The following is a 22248-nucleotide window of genomic DNA, read 5'->3' as shown; positions in this document are numbered from 1 at the left end:
ACTGGTTGTAAACAAGGAAGTTGTTTTGCTGTCTTGGGAAATCTTTTAAAGGGAAGGAGATGTTGCTTTCCTCAGCGGATATTCAAACTGATTTTTTATAATGGATATAATATTATGGACATCGACCTGAAGAATGAATACTATAATAATAATACTATATCAGATGCAGGTAATACACTCGTTTAGTCGATCTCTCTCTCATAATGCCATAATACTCTACATAACACAATAAACTCAACGTTCCTTTGTTACTAGTAAAGTGACGTTTTAGAATCAGTAACGGAGGCTTGGGCTCAACTGTTAAACTGTCAACTTGAGATTTGAATCCGTGGCAGAAGGAAGTGGTTCTGTACAAATGAGGGGTTTTTAAAGACACTCCGGTGTTGTTTCTTATTTATTTACTCACTTGTGCCATCAAACTGTTGTGTAAACATACTCGTAGCCGTGCAATATAGCTGTATATCAGCATGCTGTGATTCGGCCGGAGGTAATCTCATTCCATATATATGATATTGAATGATGCCGTTTCCTCAAAGGAGGCAAGGGAGGCAGTGCCTCCTCAAAAAATTGAAAGAGAATATAATGCATATTGCAAAAATAAGATAATGCAAATATTACAAAATGTGACATTAAAAAGTGTATAAATAACTTGTTTTTCTAATGTAACACTGTCCAACAGCGACAAATCAGCATATTAGAATCAGTTCTGAAAGATCATGTGACACTGAATACTGGAGTAACGGTGCTGCAAATCACACATTTTTTTTATTACATTTTAAATTATATTTAAACAGAAAATGGCTATTTTAAAGTGTAATAATATTTCACAATATTACTGTTTTTACTGTATTTTGATCAAATAAATACAGACTTGGTGAGCTTAAGAGACCTCTTTCAAAAACATTTAAAAATCGTGATGTTTCCAAACTTTTGACTGGCACAGTACGTTATACAGTAACAACTGTAATATGTGCAGTAATAATAGTTTAAGTAATTGTTTTCTAGTATTATATGTCAAAATGTAATTTATTCCTGTGATAGCAAAGCTGAATTTTCAGCATCATTACTCCAGTCTATCATCACTTAATAATATTAAGCAGCACAAATGTTTTCAACAGTGATGACAATAAGAAATGTTTCAAATCAGCATTTTAGAATGAAGTCTGAGGGATCATGTGACTTTGAAGACTGGAGTCATGGCTTCTGAAAATGCAGCTTTGGTTTCACAGGAATAAATTACATTTTAAAATTTATTCAAATAGATAACCGTTATTTTATATTGTAATAATATTTCACAATATTACTGATCAAACAAGCCTCAGTGAGCATAAGAGACTTCTTTCAAAAAAAAATTCCAACCCCAAGCTTTTGAACCGTAATGTACACATACAGCGGTTCAATAGTAAAGAAACTAAAGCACAGAGATAATGAGAGTCTTTCACACACCAGGCTTCAGAGCTCATCTATTGTCTTCTCAACTGTTGCTTCAGATGACCTTTTGTTTACTCAGCCTCTCCCTTTATCCTCTGTTAACTACAACAGCAGCCCTATTACTACATACCAGAAGTCTCCTGAGAGGACACTGTATATGCCCATTCTTAACAGGAAGTTTGGCAGACCTGATTAAGATTATCGCAGGTAATCATATGCTGCAGTTTATTTGATCTCTGTTGGGATCTGAGCTTGTAGATGCCTGTGTATATAATAGCAAGATAAAGAAACAAAATGGACTTTACAATGTGAAAAGCTATTTTTAAGTAATTTATTTTTGTATATATATATACTTGAATAACACATTTGAGGTTACAATATGTGTACTTTAGGTTTAATTATGTTTTTTTTTTAAAAGATACATTTACTTGAGAAGCAGAATTGTGCGGCAAATAGTGTTTTAAAAATTAACCTTACTAATTTTTGTCTATTTATGCCTGTAATAAATTAAATATTGCTAAGACTTTCGTTTGGGGACCAATTCTCACTAACTAGTTGCTTATTAGCTTGAATATTACTAGCATATTGGCTGTTTGTTAGTACTTATAAAGCACATATTAAAGGGATAGTTCACCCAAAAATGAAAATTAGCCCATGATTTACTCACCCTCAAGTCATCCTAGGTGTATATGACATTCTTCTTTCAGACGAGTTATATTAAAAAAGTCCTGGCTCTTCCAAGCTTTATAATGGCAGTGACTTGTCGGGTCGTTTTTGAAGTCCATTAAAGTGCATCTAACCATTATATAACTGCTCCACACGGTTCCGGGGGGGGTTAATAAAGGCCTTCTGAAGCGAAGCGATGCGTTTAAGAAAAATATTCATATTTAAAACTTTATAAAGTAAAATCACTGAAAAAACATATTGTCCAATTTACCTTATCATATTATTTGCGATCTATGCAACACAATTGTGTTTCTCTTCTAAACATGATTTCTTTGCTTTCGATTCATTTTAATTCTCCAAAATATGCAATCTACTAGATTCAATTATTTGGGGTGAATGTGAACCAATTAAGTACTCGAAAATGATTTTTGCTGAAACTGTAGTTCCCAGCATGCTTTGCTTGGGACTTGACGACTAGAGTAAAATTGTTGAAATGAAATGTTATTTTATGTGTTTTTGGGCAAAATGAGAATAATTGTTTATTAGTGTTTAATGTTTAATTATGTTGAATTTATTTGAACCATTTAAATTAAACTGGGTTACCATAGTGGAGAAGAGCGGAGAAAAGAGCATTTCATACTTAGCACTTGGCATGTTCATTATGTGATATTGCTGGCTGGTAGAATGAAAGCTAGTTAATACAGCATTATAGATCAATCAAGTGAACACAAAAATATACAAAAATAAAATAAACTTGTGTTTTGTGATTTGATTAAAGAGGCAGGGTCTCAAGCCCCCCTGCGCACATCACTGTTGTTAGGGAGCCATTTTAAAATCATTGTGAGACTACTCAATTCGGCTACTTAAAAATTACTTGATTCTATGATGTTGAAATGATGTGAACAAATTATGTTTGATTAACTTAATTGATTCACGTGGAACCGATGTACATGATTAAATCAAACTCATCGCTTCGCTTCAGAGCCGTGTGGAGCAGTTATATGATGGAAAGATGCACTTTTATGGACTTCACAAAATGACCCGATAAGTCACTGCCATTATAAAGCTTGGAAGAGCCAGGACTTTTTTAAAATAACTCTGAATTTATTCGTCTGAATATTCGTCGTATACACCTAGGATGACTTGAGGGTGAGTAAATCGTGGGCTACTTTTCATTTCTGGGTGAACTAAATTAATGCCTTATTCTGCACAACCATATTCCACATCCCTTAATCCTACCAAATTCAATAATCCATATCTTTCTAACTATTAATGAGCAGTATATTATAAGTTTATTGAGGCAAAAGTCATAGTTAATAATGCATTTTCTCCCCAAACTAAAGTGTGAGAAATATTTTCGATTTGTAAAGACAGCTCTAGTGATAGATCATGAATCTACTGAAGGATTAGCATGACATTTATAAGGATCCGCGGTGTAGAAGGGGCCAAAGAAAACACATTGAGCCCATTAATGGATAACCCAGCCTCCGGAGAAGATATGTTTTCAGAGAGCATTGCCCTGGTCAAGCTTCATTAGCGCTTCAAGCCCTTCCTGTCCCGCAAGACTATGGCCACCCAGTGATCTTTAAACTTCTGTCTTCTCCGCAGACCTCTGGAATCCAGTTGGTCAAGACTTTAAGCCCTCTAGTATCTTTTCACCCCAAAGCCTGCTATCAGGCAAAGACAGGACTCTTTCAGCCCTTATCACGGCTATACAGGTCAACTCTTTAGGGTCGGGTCAAACTTCTGACCTTCGGCGCCCTGAGGGTGTTTTTTCTTCTCTTTCTCGCATTGTTCTTGTGTTCAAACCCTCTTTTGTGTGTTTGAGTGTGTGCGCGCCTGTTTTTGTAGCTCTGGCCGTAGCCTTGGGGGTTGGGTGACTTATTGATTGGCGACTCTGAAATTCAGCTGAAAACAGTGACTTTAGTCACAGTTCCTAAACTCTAGCGTAATATGCCAAAATACAAACAACTTTGATTTTGTTGGCTCGGCCGCATGTTTTGCTGTCTGTGCCCTTGTAACCCAAACTCCTGATCAAAGTAAAAGGTTAGTTTAATCCTCGGATGATGACCGGTAGCCTGCATTTCACACTAATTCCACACAGCTAGCGTAATGTGGCCCTTGTGCCAGAGCTCTTGTTGGCTCACTGAGAGAAAGAGTCAAAGTTTACATCCAGCCTTTTCCCTTTGAAAGTGTTTATAGTGGCCGCCTCAGTCTCGGGCTTGCACAAGGACACTTACAGGCACATTATAGTGTATATAAGCTTGAAGAAAAGGCAAAAATACACCTTATTCTGGCTAAATTCTATCTATCTATCTATCTATCTATCTATCTATCTATCTATCTATCTATCTATCTATCTATATATCTATCTATCTGTCTATCTGTCTGTCTGTCTGTCTGTCTGTCTGTCTGTCTGTCTGTCTCATCTCTCTATCTATCCATCTATCCATCTATCTGTCTCATCTCTCTATCTATCTATCTATCTATCTATCTATCTATCTATCTATCTATCTATCTATCTATCTATCTATCTATCTATCTATCTATCTATCTATCTATCTATCTATCTATCTATCTATCTATCTGTCTGTCTGTCTGTCTGTCTGTCTGTCTGTCTGTCTGTCTGTCTGTCTGTCTGTCTGTCTGTCTGTCTGTCTGTCTGTCTGTCTGTCTGTCTGTCTGTCTGTCTGTCTGTCTGTCTCATCTCTCTATCTATATATCTATCTGTCTGTCTGTCTGTCTGTCTGTCTGTCTGTCTGTCTGTCTAGATAGATTAGAAGAAAATAAATGATTCTAGTGCAGTGGTTACATCAAATGTGTAGTGTCATTAGCATCAGATTTTGTAATGAATTACCCATTTGAACTGATATCATATGAGAGCCACTCCAGTACACAGAGTGAACCCTAAATTAAATGTTTAATGTTTAGAGAAAAATACTCAGATAAGTGTAAAGGTCAGGGATTCAGCGTACTATCAAGGCCACTGAGTCAAATTTGAGCAGTGTGTTGCGTAAAAAATGTGGTTATTGCTGCCATACTTGTTTGTGCAGTGTCACATTAACCTTGAGTGAGACACATAACCTTACCTGGAAACTGAGTTTAGTAGAATAATAATGTTTGTTGGTAGGTCGATGGTGCTCCACCAAGTATCTACATTTTCAGCACAAAATCATAGTAGATCATCCACGGAAACATCACAGTGTTGTTACACCATGTTCCCAGACCAAATTTGGCAGCCTTTCCAACCTGCATAACAGCGTGAGACGCTTTTTAGACAGAACTCTGTGAAATTACCAGCAGCGATCTTTCAATAGACCCTGAGGGAAGCACAGTCAGCTGCCTGTGAGGATCTACTCTTGCTGTCATAATGGCACTGGCCTCGCTCGCACAATACCGTCAGGTCATTGAGCATCCACTGCACGGGGAAATTGAACACTTCCCAATTTGCCGAGAATCTTTCCAGTTTCCCTCTCAAGCCTCGCAAGGAAGAATGTCACTGAAGCCGCTGCCAAACATGGTTTTAATACACAGTATACAGCCTGTGCCACATTATGTTGCATAATTTTGTTACATTTTGTTGTGGTTTGTTTTGTATCAAAAACAGTAATTTCCAAGCTGTGTAACTTATCCCTCTCTGTTTGTCACAGACATGAATAATGCCTCAAATCATGCAACTTGTTGAGTAGAGATGTGCTATTACTCAATAAGCGATTAACAAACAATTTTCGATTGATGGATGATAAAGAAAAATCCCCAAATCTTACATTAAAAGGAGGCATAAGCCATGTCTAATTCTTAAGAAAGAAGCTAAGAGTTCATAAAATGTTCATAAGAATGTTTCGAAGTACAATTCTTGAGAAATTCGTACGAGGTTACGAAATTATTCAATATATCTATATTGGACATTTTTGTAGAGTTGTTACTGAATTTCACATTCAGTAAAAAGTTGCGTAAAAAACACCCAATATATTCATTAAACATCTTTCCTATGGGGATTTAAGACAAGTTTGAGGTTGTCCTAACTTTAAGAGGCTATTTACAATGATTTTTAAGAACCTTTTTTAGGAATTCAATTTCTTCTTAAAGGATTAGTTCACTTCAAAATGAAAATTTCCTGATATTTTACTCACCCCCATCTCATCCAAGATGTTCATGTCTTTCTTTCTTCAGTGGAAAAGAAATTAACGTCTAGCGTGACCTTTCCGACGTAATTTGCGCAATCCATGGCCATCGCAGAGCAGCGCAAGATGAGCAATTTAGGTTAAAAAGTATATAAATGTTTATTTCTTCGTGAAAATGACAGATTGTTTCGCTAGATGAGACCTTATTCCTCTGCTGGGATCGCGCAGAGCTTCTGAAGCCCTTTGAAACTGCTTTGATTTGGACCTTCAACATTTTGGTTGCCATTGAAGTCAATGATGTGGAGAAAAATCCTGGAATGTTTTCCTCAAAAACTTAATTTCTTTTCAACTGAAGAAAAAAAGACGCGAACATCTCGGATGAGATGGGGGTGAGTTCATTTTAAAGTGAACTAATCCTTTAAATCTTTAAATCGCCAAACAGAATCTTCCAGGTTTCCGTGTTTTCTCTGTTATACACTAGTGGGCGCTATGTTTTCTGAAAGAGCCCTGAATCCCCTGAACAAAGCACATGCAAAGAAGACGCTGAAACAAGCGATATCATATGTAATCAGATGCATATGTAAAGTATTCATGTTACTGAATGAAATGTTGACCCAGGACGAGCTAGAGGACTGTGAAGCATTAGGGGTGTTGATGGACTCGATCTACTCCATCTGTGTTTTGATCATCGTTCTGAATGGTCTATGACAAAAACCCGATCTCATGGCAATTCGTACGTATTTTACGAGGTGGCTAATTCGTATGAACTTATACGACCTCACTCGTACAAATTTTGCTAAAACATACGTATTTGACGAATTGCCCAATTTGTATGATTTTGTACGAATTACCTACCCGTAACCCCGCCCCTAAACCTACCCATCACTGCAGTTTAGACAAATCGTACGAATTCATACGAGTGAGGTCCAAGGTCGATTCTAGGATTTTCATTTTAGGGGGGCTCAGCCCCCAGTGAGGGTATGAAAAAAAAATTGGTAAGACTTTAGTTTAGGGTCCAATTCTCACTATTAACTAGTAGCTTATTAGTATGCATATTAAGATATTGGCTGTTTATTATTTCGTTTTGGGGGCATGGCCCCTCGAGAAAATTGATTTCTATGATCTACATATGTGCATTTTAAGATGTTCTAAACACCAAAAAATTAGATAATTAATAGCTTGAAAGCCATGTCAGTGGGCAGATATGACGGATAAAGTTTTTCCGTTTTTGTCAGTGAAGAAATTAAACATATGTTTAACTGATATTTATATGTTTTATGAATCATTTTCGAAGGCTAACAGAAAAGCTAGGTAAACAAATGTATTAAAATTAATTCACAATATGCACACATTCATTACTAATCTTATGCCCAATACAAGCTGAACTTTTTTATTTCCTGAGAGCTACAAATGGAATTATATTAATTTACAATATGTACACATTCATTACTATTAATCTTATGCCTAATCTGAAGAAAACGTCTTTGTTAATATTTCTTGTTTGTTAATTATATTATAAATGACATTACATAGGCCTATTTCAAATCAAAATGGCGAAATTAGACAAAAGATTATTAGTTTGGTTGAATATTTTTGTCATTTGTTTAACATTTCTGACTTAAAGAAGCAGCCGTCAAATTTGAAACGTTTAGTTTAGCTACATATCTCGCACTTGACGTCGAGTCGTGCTGCAAAAATTCGCGCTCAGCCTCAGCAGCTTCTGTGTGAACATAAAGCCCGCCTACTCTGATTTGATTGGTTTTCTCAAATATTTTGACATTGACGAGCGGTGACAGACCAATGAGGCTCAGATCAACGCACACACCTCTGCTTCTGACGTGCGCTCTATTCCCTGCCACAGTGGATTGAAGAACACGCTTATTAACGCAGATTAAAAAAACGGGACGAAGCCGAAATCTCCCGCCAGTTTCATATGTTTGAAAGGTTAATCACACATTTTTTTAGGGGGGCTGGACAGAATTTAAAAAGGGCCTAGTGACGCCCATGGTGAGGTTGTACAAATTAGCCACCTCGCACAAATACGTACGAATTGGTCGTGAGATAGCGTTGGATTTTCTCAGCTTTTTGCTCAGAATGCTTTTTTTATGAAACTTACCCATATTCAAGTGTTGATAAAAAAATTATTCATAAAGCTTGAATAAAGCGGGTTGTTTTGTTCGTTTCTTTTGATATATTGCTTGCTCAGATATTCATACAACAAATTAGTATGAAACTTTTGTGAAAATTATCAAGTTAAGTGTTGTCTTTAAAAAAAGTAAAAAAAGGTAAGAGCATTTTTTATTTTTAAGAATGTAAAATATTGTTAACTTTATTTTAAAATGAGGTAATAAGATGGAATTAGCCGTTAAGAAGAAGAATGTTTTGTCAATCTGGCCCTAGAATATCATAGATTTATTTATTTATTACATTTTTTATTGTATTTTTTTGACTTGGCAACCACCCAGAACACCCCGTCTATCTTGATAAATGGACATTTGTTTGTGGGTTCGTGCGAAGTGTTTCTGTTTTCTCATTCATGCTTCATAGGGTTTTCTCATACTGCTTTGGGGAAGACTTCCTTTAAAGCCGCCTCATTGGTAATTTGGCAGTGCTCTAGTATCCGATTGCACACATCAGCCCGTGAATTGCTCTCTCAGTGGGAAAGGTACTCTAGCAGCTCAGCTCTGGCCTGCCATTAATCAAAGCCACTTCCAGTGGCCCACTCCAGAAACACAAGCGCTTGCCCTGTCTCAAACAGACAGCTCGACAATTTGTCTCCTTAGAGAAAGTCGACATTTTAATGCCTGCATTTTAATAGGGATGTATAACAGCGGCCTGTAGAGACAAATGGACCATCATCTTTACAGATTGGTTTTTCTCCTCTAACCTCGTCTGAACTGTTTTGTTCGGGGCAGGTGTACTTAAATCGACCAGAAGATTGAGTTTTAACACTTTGTTCTTTCAAAGGTTGGATTTCCATGTTTAACGTTGATTTAGCATTGATCTGACGCCGGGATTATTTAATATTCTTTTGTTACTGTCCGTATCTGCATATCAGTGTCAGATACTGGAGCACAAACTAGACTGTTTGAATAATGCAGTGAGTTGTCATGATGTTATATGTCTGTCTCTATTTGGAGGTGCTTTGACAATGACTGGGATCAAGATGAGTAGTATTGATTTTCCTCTTATTGTTCCATTTACCAGGTATTTCTCCACATCTCAGATCAGTGTTGTTCAATCTCTCGTGTCTTTCAAGGGAACAGAGGGAATGAGATTAATAGGGGCTTTCTGAAGGTGCTCCGTTACGGAGCAATCAAACTGTTGGGCAGGTTTAACGATACATCGATTAATAATAGCAACTCGCAATTAACTTTGTTCAGATGGAAATTAAAATGTCCAATTGCGTATTATCGGAAGCGTTCGCATACCGTATAGTAAACTCTTTAGTAGGGCTGTGTGATTAATCATAATTGATTTTTCAATTTCGATTTCAGCGATTATAAAAACAAGATAATCAGCCTGTGCTCCTGTGCGCGCGCTTCAAGACGGAGCCGAATGCGCATAAGCAAAGTATAGTGTGAGAGACACACGCCTTCAGATACACGCCTAAACGGTCAAAAACACACAAATATGTTGAAATGCAGTTTTGGGAAGTATCCTCGTAAACACAGTCAGTTATGTCTTAAGTGAATGTAAACACTGAGAAAGAGCGTGTGTTTAACAGTATATTTCGAGATATCAGTCTCTATCTGTGCGTTATCTCTTAAAGTGACAGTAGCCTAATAAATCTGCTGCATCATTAAAGGTGAACTATGTAAGATTTTTGCAGTAAAATATCCAAAAACCACTAGGCCAGTGTTATATATTTTGTTCAGTTGAGTACTTAGAATATCCTAAATGTTTCCAACTATTTGTAAATCGTGAGAAATTGCTATTTTAACCAAGGAACCGGGATGTGTGAGCTATGCGTTTGAGGGAGTCGCCTGTTGATTGCGTCATATCTGCGTTACCCTCGGTTTCCGGTTTTATTTTGCAGAAACGCTTTACTCTCACTGCAGTGTGAACAAGTGTCATAGCAGCCGCCAAGCGAACGTCATAACTTCCTTTTCAACACACTCAGATATATCTAATACGATAAACAGAGTTGCGTTACCTCATACTCATGACTGGAAAAGAGGAAGTGGCGCCGGCGACCGTGTCATAATAAAAGTCCCACCGGCGACTATGCCATAATAACAGTCCCGCGCTTCAATCGCTCCTGCGGCCTTGCTCAGCTCCACAACACTCGGTCCTGCTCTGCTTCAGACTACAGTAATGTTAATAATCACATCCATGAACATGATTTCTGTCCGAGTCCTATCCTGACTCTTTTCCACCGGCTGTGAGGTGAAGACCACATGTCCCAAGATGCTGCGATCAAACTATGCCTTTGTTTTGAACAGACGACCTCTAGTGGACGGAAAAGTTACATAGTGTAGCTTTAATGCTAATCAAACAACATAAATTATCTCACTGCTTTTCAATGAATAAACTGTAGAGTTATTTTACATTTAATAACTTTATTCAATTTACTTATCTGAACACCAAAGTTAGTACATCTTCCTGAAAAACCCTAAAGCAGTTTATGGAATTTATATTTTTGTTCTGTTGTATTTTTTGTCAGTTTTGTTTGTAATTTATGCCGCGTTCCAGGCAACCCGTAACCCGTGTTTTTCCAACCTTCTACCCGTGAAAGTGCACTGGAACGGCAGTCAAACGCGTAACTTCCCACACGTGAACTCGTACTAGATCGATGTACTCCCATTTACGAGCTCTGACGTCACATAGCCCACGAAACAACAATGGCAGCCCCTATGGATGTGGTGTTTATGAAAGTCGTACACGAATAATGTAAAATAAAAGATATAACAGCTTTTCTTGCCTTATGCGCTGTTTTTTCTCCTCTGTTTCCTTCAAATAAGCAAGGAGTAAGCACCTTTGGCAATAGAAATGATCATAAATTAGCATGAGCCCCGTACGGTCCACCATAGGGATGCACCGAAATGAAAATTCTTGGCCGAAACCGAAAACCGAAAAAGAGGAAACCAAGGCCGAAAACCGAAAACCGAAACACCGAAAGAAATTATGCCAATTATTAGTACCATTGCATTTATGGCTATGACTGTGTACTAACTTTACTAAAATCAAGACATTGCAATTGCATAAATTAATATTAAAGTTTCAAAGAATAAATCAATTACAAATTATGCCAATATTTATTTAGCACATTGCAACAATGCACAGTATAAAATAAAATTCAAACAAAAATGTTTAACTTGACCCCACTCATTTGTGCATTAAATAATAATTTACATTCCTACAGAAAGGTTTCAAAATTAAATGTTCTCTCATAAAAACAAAGTGCATTTAGGTCTAGTGCATTTAAAAATTTTCTCTGTAGGACTACTACAAGAAAGTGCATTCAGAACAGGTGCATTAGGTCTAATAATCAACACTCAAATAACATAGTACGCAAACATGTAAACTTTACATAAGGCAGTTTTTGCAATAACTTCTGAATCTGATTATAAAATAGTTTTTTATCCAATTGGTTGTTGAAATATAATCATTATATACACAGTGTCTGTCATTTTCATGACAGGTTTATTTAACATGCATGAAATAATCAAGACATCACTAACAGGTTAAGTAGAATATAATGAATATAACGGCTAATATAGAGCATATATTTAGTGAAAGAGTTGATTTACTTTAGTGAATAACATTTTGTGGACACTGAATGACTGCCTGAGGTAAATGTATTGCTAAAGTTACATGACATTTGTTTGGTTTACAGCAGTTATATTGACGTCTTTTTGCCGTTGAAACACTGATTGAGCGATTACACCACATATGATACGTGACAGAAAGTTGTAATGTATCCTCAACACATCTTAGATGTTCATTCATGTTTATTCTTAATGAAGAGATGATCGATCGCGCTCACAGATGATCGCGTTCACGCGCGCGCCGCCGCTTGAACTGTGATGTGATCAGTGATGCCACATTAAAGAGCGTCAAAACGGCATTTATCGTTTGAATTTCGTGATGCATGTTGATCGATGTTGGTGTGGGAACTCGGATTGAAGTGTGTTCCGCGCTTAAAACATGCCCACTGTTAAAGATTGCATTGGGAAACCGTTGGGTTTCACAGTGAAGTCTGGTCCTCTTCTCATCGAGAACATGAGCTGCTGCACTACAGCTGCACTGAACACTAGCTCTCGCTGGAGCAGACGTGGGTGTTTCTCAGATATACTGAAATACGTCCACACCGCAGACATTGCTTCAGACAAGCACGTGCAGGTCGCGGTTTCTGTTTACGTCATCACAACATTTCGGCCATGTTGTTTCGGTGATAAAAGTCTTTCGGCCGAAAACCGAAAATGCACTTTTGGGCCATTTTCGGCCGAAAATTTTCGGTGGCCGAATATTCGGTGCATCCCTAGTCCACCATGATTGTTTACATCTAGCTACCACAATTCTATGGGATCAGGCTGTTTGGCGTGACTTTGCCTGGAACGCTACAAAGTCGTCAGTCGGGGTTTGAAGTTGTAATTTACGGGCTCAAAAACCTGCCTGGAACGCAGCATTAGTTTCTTTGTTCTTATTGTATTGCTGACGGTTTTCTTGCCTTCTGTAACTGTTGGACTTTTACTTGCATGAATTAACCTAGTATTAGTTTTTGCTGAAGTATTGATAATTGTGAAATTTCAGACATTGATCATTCATATCACCACTAATAATCGTGTTAAAATATATATATATTTTTTTACCATAATTGAGCAACCCTCTTTAGTAAGTATGCACTGATACGCAGTACGCTGATGTCTTAAAGGGGTAGTTCACCCAAAAATTAAAATTCTGTCATCATTTACTAACCTTTACCAAACCTTATCTTTATTTTGTTTAGCACAAAATAAGATATCTGAGTTGTTGTTTTTTTTTTATATTAAAATATTTATCTTCCGTGTGCCACAGAAGAAAGAAAGTCATTCAGGTTTGGAACAACATAAATTAATTTTTTTGGTAAACTGTCCCTTTAAGGACATCCACAAGACTCAATCTGACACTTTTTCTAAAGGACTTACACACAGCATATGTTAAAATAACTGCTGGATAAAAAACATTAAGATAGGGCTGGGCGAATAACAATATCACATCGAGATCGCGATAAAATTAGCATGGATAGCGATGATAAGATATGGACATTTTTACTCGATATGGATTAATCCATAATAACAGCATGATAACAGCCTTTCACACAGACACAGCAGAAGTAAACATGACAACTGTCGCTAATAAGAGATTTGTGTGTCTCTGTGTGAATGAATGCCTTGGTTTCATGATACACAAACTCTCACACGTGACCCTCACTGCGTTTTCAGCGTCTGCCGTCTCAATATATGAAGACAAGAACATATGAACTGCATCTCCAGAACTGCTTTAAGAGACACTTCACAAGCTTTTCACTGTTTCATCTGAGGAAAACTACTGTCAGAAGCCTTAAAAAAAACTAAAACGTCAAAATAAAAGTTTGGTTTAACTTCAAGAAATTATGACAGAAATGTTTCACTACTATATACTAAAATGTACTTCTCAAAGCAAATGTTCATCCATGTTTTGTGGTAAATTAATTGCTATATTTTCATTTGATTACATTTTAAAAGCTTGATTAAATTGCTAAATGCTATATGCATTTTTGTATTAAATCATAAAACAGAATTTAGGGGGCAATAAAATGGATTTCATGGTTTAATTGTGAACAAACAAGTTTAAATGTTTACATTCATTCTCAAGGTCTAACAAATATGTGGAAAGCATGTCCTTCCCCATTAATGGTAAATTAATATTGTGATTAAATATCGATATCGTATGATATGGAAAAAAAAGCCAAACTAGAAAAACTAGCCCTTTTTTCTTAGAAATATTGAAATATTGCGTTTCTAAAAATCTTCGAAATATTGTGTTCAATACTGTAGATTCATTACAAATGAGGTGTTTTGATATCTATGCTGGCAGCGATGTTATAAACTGGATGAAGAGAGATACTGTAACAGTTACTAACATTAACATTAGAGAATGTTTGTCTCTTGCCTCCATAAAAGCAGCATCTCAACTATATAAAGCTAGACAAGATGAACTCACTAGTCAACCTCAATAAACTGCTAGTCATCCACCGTCTGCATTAATGCGGTGCTGTTAAAAACCTTAGTGGTTTGTTCGTTTTCAAAGTGTAGCTGCACAATAATGTCGTTTTCAAGCCAAAAGGCAACCTTCAGTGAGATAACACTAGTATTTTTCCAGCAAACACACAAATCTGTAGATAACGTGTGTTGTCTGCCGACAGCGGTGCTCAGCGTGTCCACTGCGGTTGAGTGGATATTGTTTATAGGAGGCTGGGCTCTGTCAGGCGGTCTATTTCAGACCCTGTGTTGTGGCTGCAAAGGGGGACGACGCAGCAGATGCTACAGATTGTGAAATGCGGCTAACACGCATTCTGTCTGCGCCCTCAACCGAAGGGCACATGACCTGAGCAAACATCCTTGGTCAAATAAAATGACCGTACCTGAGGGTGTTGACTCTAGTCTTTGAATCCGAATAGAAAGCTAATTCGCTTTCATTACTTCAACAGAATGTCCTGGAATTGATATTTTAGCACGACCGTTCCTGGTGCTAGCGAGAGTTGGCTTTAATAGCTTTTTTCAAGGTGAAATAATATGCCCCTGTTCATAATGAGCCTGTGCATGTCTGGCAGCGCCCCGGTTGCGGAGTGGTGATAATTAAGGGCTCTATAGCAGGAATAAAGGTTACGTCTGCGGCGGGCTCGCTCGACTGCTCGCTGATGCAGCGCACGCGCCGACGGTGCGTCTGTCTGTGTGTGTGTGTGGCTGGAATTCACATGAAAGGACTCGGGCGAGAGAAGGGAACAGGAGTGGGCGGGGGACGAGTCGTTGATATGTATAGCGTGACTCAGTTAAACATACCGAACTGCTGGGGTATTTCAGGAGCATTTAATACGTTTCAATTAAAACAAATATTTAGAGCGAGAGGACAGATTAAACGGACAATCATGACTTTGACGGGTGGTTTTGTGGCCTTATGGTTCACTCCCGGTCTGGCTACTTCATTGAAATGGAGTGTATATATTTGTTCAGGTTCCTTGTGTACCCTTTCTCTGAGGCGTGTTTAATTTTTGATAAAACAAAGCCATAAATGTTTTCTCTCAAGCCACTAGGTCACCACGTCTGGACGGTGAATATTTCATAGCTCTGCTGAAGCTAGTTCCGCTATGGATGTTGGTTTGCGTTTCTTGAACCCAGGTCTAGGTTTATTTTAAGCATCGGATGATGGCGTATGCCATTCAGTTCATTAATAGCTTTCGCTGTATTAGGCCTAATTGATTCAGACCTGCTTGATGAATATTTCGAGTGCCTGAAGTCTTTGAAGTATGTGCCCTAAACCTTTCACAGCACCCTGTCGAGAGTATCATCAAAATAAACTATGAGCCACAGACGCAGGCGTGTTTAGAATATCAAGCGTGGATTTTTGAAGCTGCGTTCCTAAATTAAAGTGCATTTTTAACTCTAAAGGAATAGTTCATTTAACTAAATGCTTTTCTTTCTTCCACCGAACACACAAGGATGTGTTTTGGAGAATTTTCACAATTTCTCTCGCAGCATAACTCTCAGATCTCTCATTCATGTATGCACATATCACATGATGAAAGAATTACATTTTTGAGTGAATTTTGGGTGAGCTTATCCTGTAAATCCAATCCAAATGAGCAGTTATATATTATATTATAGGGGAACTGATATAAGCACATAAGCATATATATGTGTGTGTGTGTGTGTGTGTGTGTGTGTGTGTGTGTGTGTGTGTGTGTGTGTGTGTGTGTGTGCAAAAATATCATGCAAGTTGATATTCTGATCATAATTTGTTTCCAAGCACATTTTACCAATTCCAAATTTCTTTGAATTTTGTATTTAATCATTTGTAAGTGGGCCAAAAAAGAGATTTTACTCACACCAAAAAGTCAAAAATGATTAAATGCTCATGAGAAGGATGCAACACTAATGCAATACTAGAAATTACAAAATAAACATGTGACCATTGGACAGTGAAATGCTCATAGGTTCAGCAGGGTCATACAAAAACAGGCCAAGAAGAAAGACACGTTAATGGCAAAAAAATTAGGAATTAAGGTGAAGAATTATTAATTATTAAGATTGATGTGGTGCATGATCTATGATCAGAGCATCAAGCTTAATAATTATGCATGCAACAATTATCTCAGGGCCATAACCACATTAAGGGGATCAAGTCCCCCCGAATAATTCGAAATGGCCAAATTGTCCCCCCAATTTTTGATATTCTTGATGTTGCTCTGCTGTAATGCATTAGACTGGGTAAACCCAGCCTGATCTGCCGGCGATTTGATTTCGCCCTGCAACTCAGTCTGGAAACCTGTACATACATTTCTACTGCTTCTGTTACACTTTTGCGAGAACTAATCACAGATTGGCTTATCCACCTGGCGCGCTATTGGCGGGTTTTAACACGTTGACGGATAGAGAAGCGATGGTTCGTTGCATCGTTGATCACGCCTCTTGTGGTCTGATTGGGTGAAGAACTATCCAATTGCGTACAGAATCATTTAATTTATGCTCGTTTATCACGCCTCTTGTGCAGGAGAAAATACAGAGCAGACTCCACAGACCAATGTTCAATCTTAACTTGAGCTTGGTCTGTTGATAGCCAGACAAGTAATGCATTACACACCGCTCTGTTTGTTGCTAGGATGACAAAAGTAAAATATCACTGTCAGAATGAGTGAGATGGCCAATTGAATCAAAGAAGGCGGGGATTACTGTTAGTGCGAATTTTACGCAACACTTTAGTTGTACCAGTGAGTGTGCGTTGTAAGTGGCAAGTAGCTAAACATTGAATATTTGACAACTGTTTTATAACAAAAACATCCAGCGACCAACAGTAATATCACGTGATACAAACTACTGAAATTAAATTTCACCATTTTGAATTGAAAATGACATTATTTACGTCAATCATAACTGAATTTGACGTGACAAGGAACGCTTTGCATTTTTACAAATTAGGCAGACGAAAATATGAATGAATGTGTGCATATTTAAAAACAAATATTAATTGCAAATCGTTTACTTCATAACTACAATAGAACTGGAACTTTTACCGTTCTTGTTTCTTTTTCCTTAATTCCTTAAATCCCTTTTAATCATTTAATAATTTAATTCCTTTGAAGGAGCTCGCCACTTTTTTTTAAATAGGCTCTTTTTGCAACTATCCTAGAGTTAAACAGTTGAGTTTTACCGTTTTCGAATCCATTCAGCCGATCTTCGGGTCTGGCGGTAGCACTTTTAGCATAGCTTAGCATAGATCATTGAATCTGATTAGACCGTTAGCATCTCGCTCAAAAATGACCAAAGAGTTTAGATATTTTTCCTATTTAAAACTTGACTCTCCTGTAGGGATGTGACGGTGAGGAAATTTTCCCACCGGTTAATTGATGTGTGACAACACCGGTAATACCAGTATCACCGGCGGAGGCTTTTAAATCTAAAGTAACATGCACACGACCGCTCTGAACTGAAAACGCGCCAGTGCGCACACACCGTGAATGACAGCTCATCTGTAAATGCGCGCTCTGTGAGGCCATGGGTGTGTCTCAATCAGTTCCCTAGTTCAGTAGTCAGGGCACTGATCAAGCATTGATCAGTCTATGATTGAGATGCACGCCATGAATGAATAACAGTTCGTCCCCTTGTTTATACGACGCGCCCGCACGAGCGTGAGGGTGCGCGCGGCAAAAAATAAATGCGCGGAGCGCGGAGGCTCGCACTGCGGAGCCAGGCCAAAGTAAACAATGCGCGCTCTGTGCGGCCGTGCACATTTTACTTTCAGTTTTGAATTAGCGCCAATTCGGCTGCGGGTTGCTTGAATTGTGGGTTCATTAGCCTATTATTTTTAATGAAAAACACAACAACAAAACAAATGACAAACTCCCTTAAATAGGCGCTTTTACGTTTCGCTTTGAAACCAAATTTTCCGCGATCATCTCAGTCAGCTCCTCACTCTTAAATCTGATGAATGACTCCTGCCGAGACTCACTGTCGGATCCTGCTTTATTAAGCAGATACGTTCAGTTTTTATTTGTATTGTCTGTTCTCTAACTGAACTAAATTATTTTATTACTATAAAAAAATCTAAAAGACGGTGGGCGGTGCCACGGTGGGCAAGTGATGTAACCGGTGTTGAGTCTGGACACCGGTAACACCGGCAACACCGACTATCGTAGCAAGCCTACTCTCCTGTAGTTACATCGTGTACTAACACTGAATGAATTTTCAGGCGCTGTGTAATATCATTGCGCAGCTGCATCCATGGTACGGCAGCAAAGTTCCTTGATTATAAGGCAGGAATGAGAGTATAGTTCCTAGCCATGTCGGCAACTAATCGCAACTTTTCATTTTCCGTCGGTCTTAGTACATGATGTAACTACAGAAGAGTCAAGTTTTAAATGGGCAAAACATTTTTGAAACGCTTTGGTCAGTTTTTTGAGCGAGATGCTAACGGTCTAATCAGATTCAATTATCTATGCTAAGCTATGCTAAAAGAGCTACCGCCAGACCCGGAGATCGGCTGAATGGATTCGAAAACGGTAAAACTGTTTAAACTCTAGGGGGAGTTGGAAAATTAGCCTATTTTCAAAAAAAGTGAAGTGTTCCTTTGAATAAACCAATAAGACCAATATTGGTGATTCATTTAAATACTCTCCTGCCTTAAACTTTGCATCTGAAAGAGAAAACTCCTAAGGTCCACGCCTTTTTTCACTGCGTGTCTTTAGTAAATCCTGACAGTAGTTAATTATAACGGCAAAAGAGTTAGTAAATCTGGCCCTATTTCTCTAACAAACTCGTTTAGTCCAATCACTGATGCCATTTTCTTGGTTTTCCTGTTCAATTTGACATCAAGGTCAAGAAAATATTCGGCTCTGCCCCTTTTCAAAGTGTTACGGTCAAAGTGTGTAGTGTCTGTGTGTCGCTACACTTGTTTGATCTCTCAATATGTGTTGAATCCACAGGAAGCTGCACGGTGGAGTGAAGACCTTTGGCTGTGAGTTCTGTGGAAAGCAGTTCCTGGACAGTTTACGACTGAGGATGCACATGCTGTCTCATTCAGGTAAACACCCCCCCCCCCCCCCCCCCCCATCCCAGAAACACCGTGATCACAAACAAATGAAGTCCCGATAAGGATGAAAACATGGGTTACAGTGTTATTGCACAAGTGATACGTGATCGCTGTTGGGCAACAAGTGTCAGCCCCCTGTTGCCCTGTGTTTGTCCACCATGTACCGCACGCTTAACCTGCTCTAACAGATGGAACATTGCACTTCTATTGGTGACGCAGTGTTTGGTTATCCCCGTCTTCCCACTTCCCTTTCCAGTCTCATATGTGTCTCAACTGTTACATTTCAAGCCTGGCAGAGATCCAGTCTGGGCGCTTTGCCATATTATTAGTACAGTATGTACAGTGAATCTTGCCAGCTTGTTTTTTTCTCATTGTAATGAGGAGGTGTAGGACAGAAACACGCTTAAGGGAGGGGACGGATCCAGTTGTTTATACACATCTAAACCCATGATTAAGCGATCATGTTGAAATGATGCTGTTACATGTTATGTAAGCGTGTGGTATTGTTTCTTGCCGACGTGTGCTATTATGTTCAAACTTTTGCCGTCAGGTTTTGGTTATCAAAAGGGTCTGTTGCATAACAGTAGACCAGACGCAGACTGCAAAATGAAGTTTAGTGCTGGAACTCTGTGTTTTTGGCTTATGTTGTCCAGCTGTCATCCTGTTTTTTTTTTATTGTAGCTCCTTTTTTAAGATCTTTCCCTTTCAGTCTTTGCTTTACAGAGTGTTTTTGTGGTGTACCAACATTTGTTTTTCATTAAAAAAAAATGCTACTAGTGAAAATGCTGCTATTTAATACAACTTATTTTTGTTTGTTAAACGTTGTTGTTAATTTTGAAACTATTTTAGTGAAAATTTGACTCCACTTTATATATGATACAGGCTAATTTTAACAATATGATTACATTCTAGCAAATTGGATGCACATAAAAATTCCATCATTAAAAGAACGCTTATTAAAATAACTTTTACTCTGAAAAACATTTAAATATCACTTATTTAATGCAATATTTACTCAAATAAATAAATAAATAAAATATCAGCCAATAAATCAGCTTAGACAATATATAAGCCAACTTATTACACTTATTAAACACAAAATTTCTTCTTTCTTCTTTTTAAATATCTGCCAATAAATTAGCCTGCACAAATATACATATGCCAACAATAAAATAACTATTTAACGCAATATCTGCTCACTTAAAAATATATATATATGGCAATAAATCAGCCTGCACAATAAATATGCCAACAATAAAAACACTTATTTAATGCAATATTTGCTCAGAAAAAAAAATATATATATATATATATTATATCAGCCAATAAATGAGCTTGGACAATATATATGCCAACAATAAAAGAACACTTATTAAACACAGAATTTACTCTTTCTTTTTTTTAAATATCTGCCAATAAATTAGCCTGCACAAGTATATATGCCAACAATAAAAAAACACAATTATTTAACGCAATATTTACTCAAATAAGTAAATAAATAAAATGATCTGCCAATAAATCAGCCTGAACAATAATTATGCCAACAATAAAAGAACACTTATTAAACACAAAATGTACTAAAATGTTTTTATATCTGCCAATAAATCAGCCTGCACAATAAATATGCCAACAATAAAAGAACACTTATTTAACGCAATACTTGCTCACTTAAAAAAAAAAAAATATGCCAATAAATCAGCCTGCACAATAAATATGCCAACAATAAAAGAACACTTATTTAACGCAATACTTGCTCACTTTAAAAAAAAAAATATGCCAATAAATCAGCCTGCACAATAAATATGCCAACAATAAAAACACTTATTTAATGCAATATTTGCTCAGAAAAAATAAATAAATAAATAAAATATCAGCCAATAAATCAGCCTGAACAATATATATGCCAACAATAAAAGAACACTTATTAAACACAAAATGTAATTTTTTTTAATTTATTTTATATCTGCCAATAAATCAGCCTAGACAATATATAAGCCAACAATAAAAGAACACTTATTTAATGCAATATTTGCTCAGAATCTTTAAAAAAAAAAAAAAAAATCTCAGCCAATAAATCAGCTTGGACAATATATAAGCCAACAATAAAATAACACTTATTAAACACAAAATTTACTCAAATAAATAAATAAAATATCAGCCAATAAATCAGCCTGGACAATATACAGTATAAGCCAACAATAAAAGAATATTATTTAACACAATATTTAACACTTATCTAACAGAATATTTACTCACAAAACGACAACATTAAAATATCAGACAAAAAAAATCAGCCTGGACTATATATATCAGCCCATTACTATTTGTTCAGTGATTGATGAACAATATCCGGAAGCGTTTTCTTCACCTTAATGATTGCAGAGAAGGGACATTTTTGGGGGTAAAATGGAGGAATGACATTGAAACAGGTTGCAGGCAGGATTCAAACCTCCTCCTTCAAGCCAAGGCTCTGAGTTCAGTATCAGGAATCCTAGAACGTGATTGATGCTTATTGAATTCAGTAGTTGCCCACACTAAAGTGTGCTTTAGAGGGGAATGTCCTGTTTCAAGTGGAGGGGAAATACACTCAAACTGGCAGCTGTGTGTGTGCGTTGTGTGTGTGTGTGTGTGTGTGTGTGTGTGTGTGTGTGTGTGTGTGTGTGTGTGTGTGTGTGTGTGTGTGTGTGTGTGTGTGTGTGTGTGTGTGTGTGTGTGTGTGTGTGTGTGTGCGCGCATGCGTGTGTGTGTGTTTGTGATT

General features: G+C 37.4%; 1 protein-coding gene across 2 annotated transcripts in view; it reads left to right on the top strand.

Annotated features, from left to right (window-relative positions):
• zbtb16b (zinc finger and BTB domain containing 16b) overlaps window positions 1-22248 on the top strand; it is a 79366-nt gene that overhangs the window by 7587 nt on the left and 49531 nt on the right. For both annotated transcript variants that reach the window (XR_013816944.1, XM_079822617.1), the window contains exon 3: window positions 19384-19481. Coding sequence is in view for 1 of the 2 variants with exons in the window: in XM_079822617.1 (XP_079678743.1) it covers window positions 19384-19481 (98 nt within the window). In the remaining variant the exon portion in view is untranslated. The remainder of the gene's footprint in view (window positions 1-19383; window positions 19482-22248) is intronic.

Source organism: Gobio gobio (assembly GCF_949357685.1).
Source record: "Gobio gobio genome assembly, chromosome: 8".
Classification (NCBI taxonomy): domain Eukaryota; kingdom Metazoa; phylum Chordata; class Actinopteri; order Cypriniformes; family Gobionidae; genus Gobio; species Gobio gobio.
Note: the sequence above shows the minus strand (reverse complement) of the source record. Positions and strands in the feature narration are given on the sequence as shown.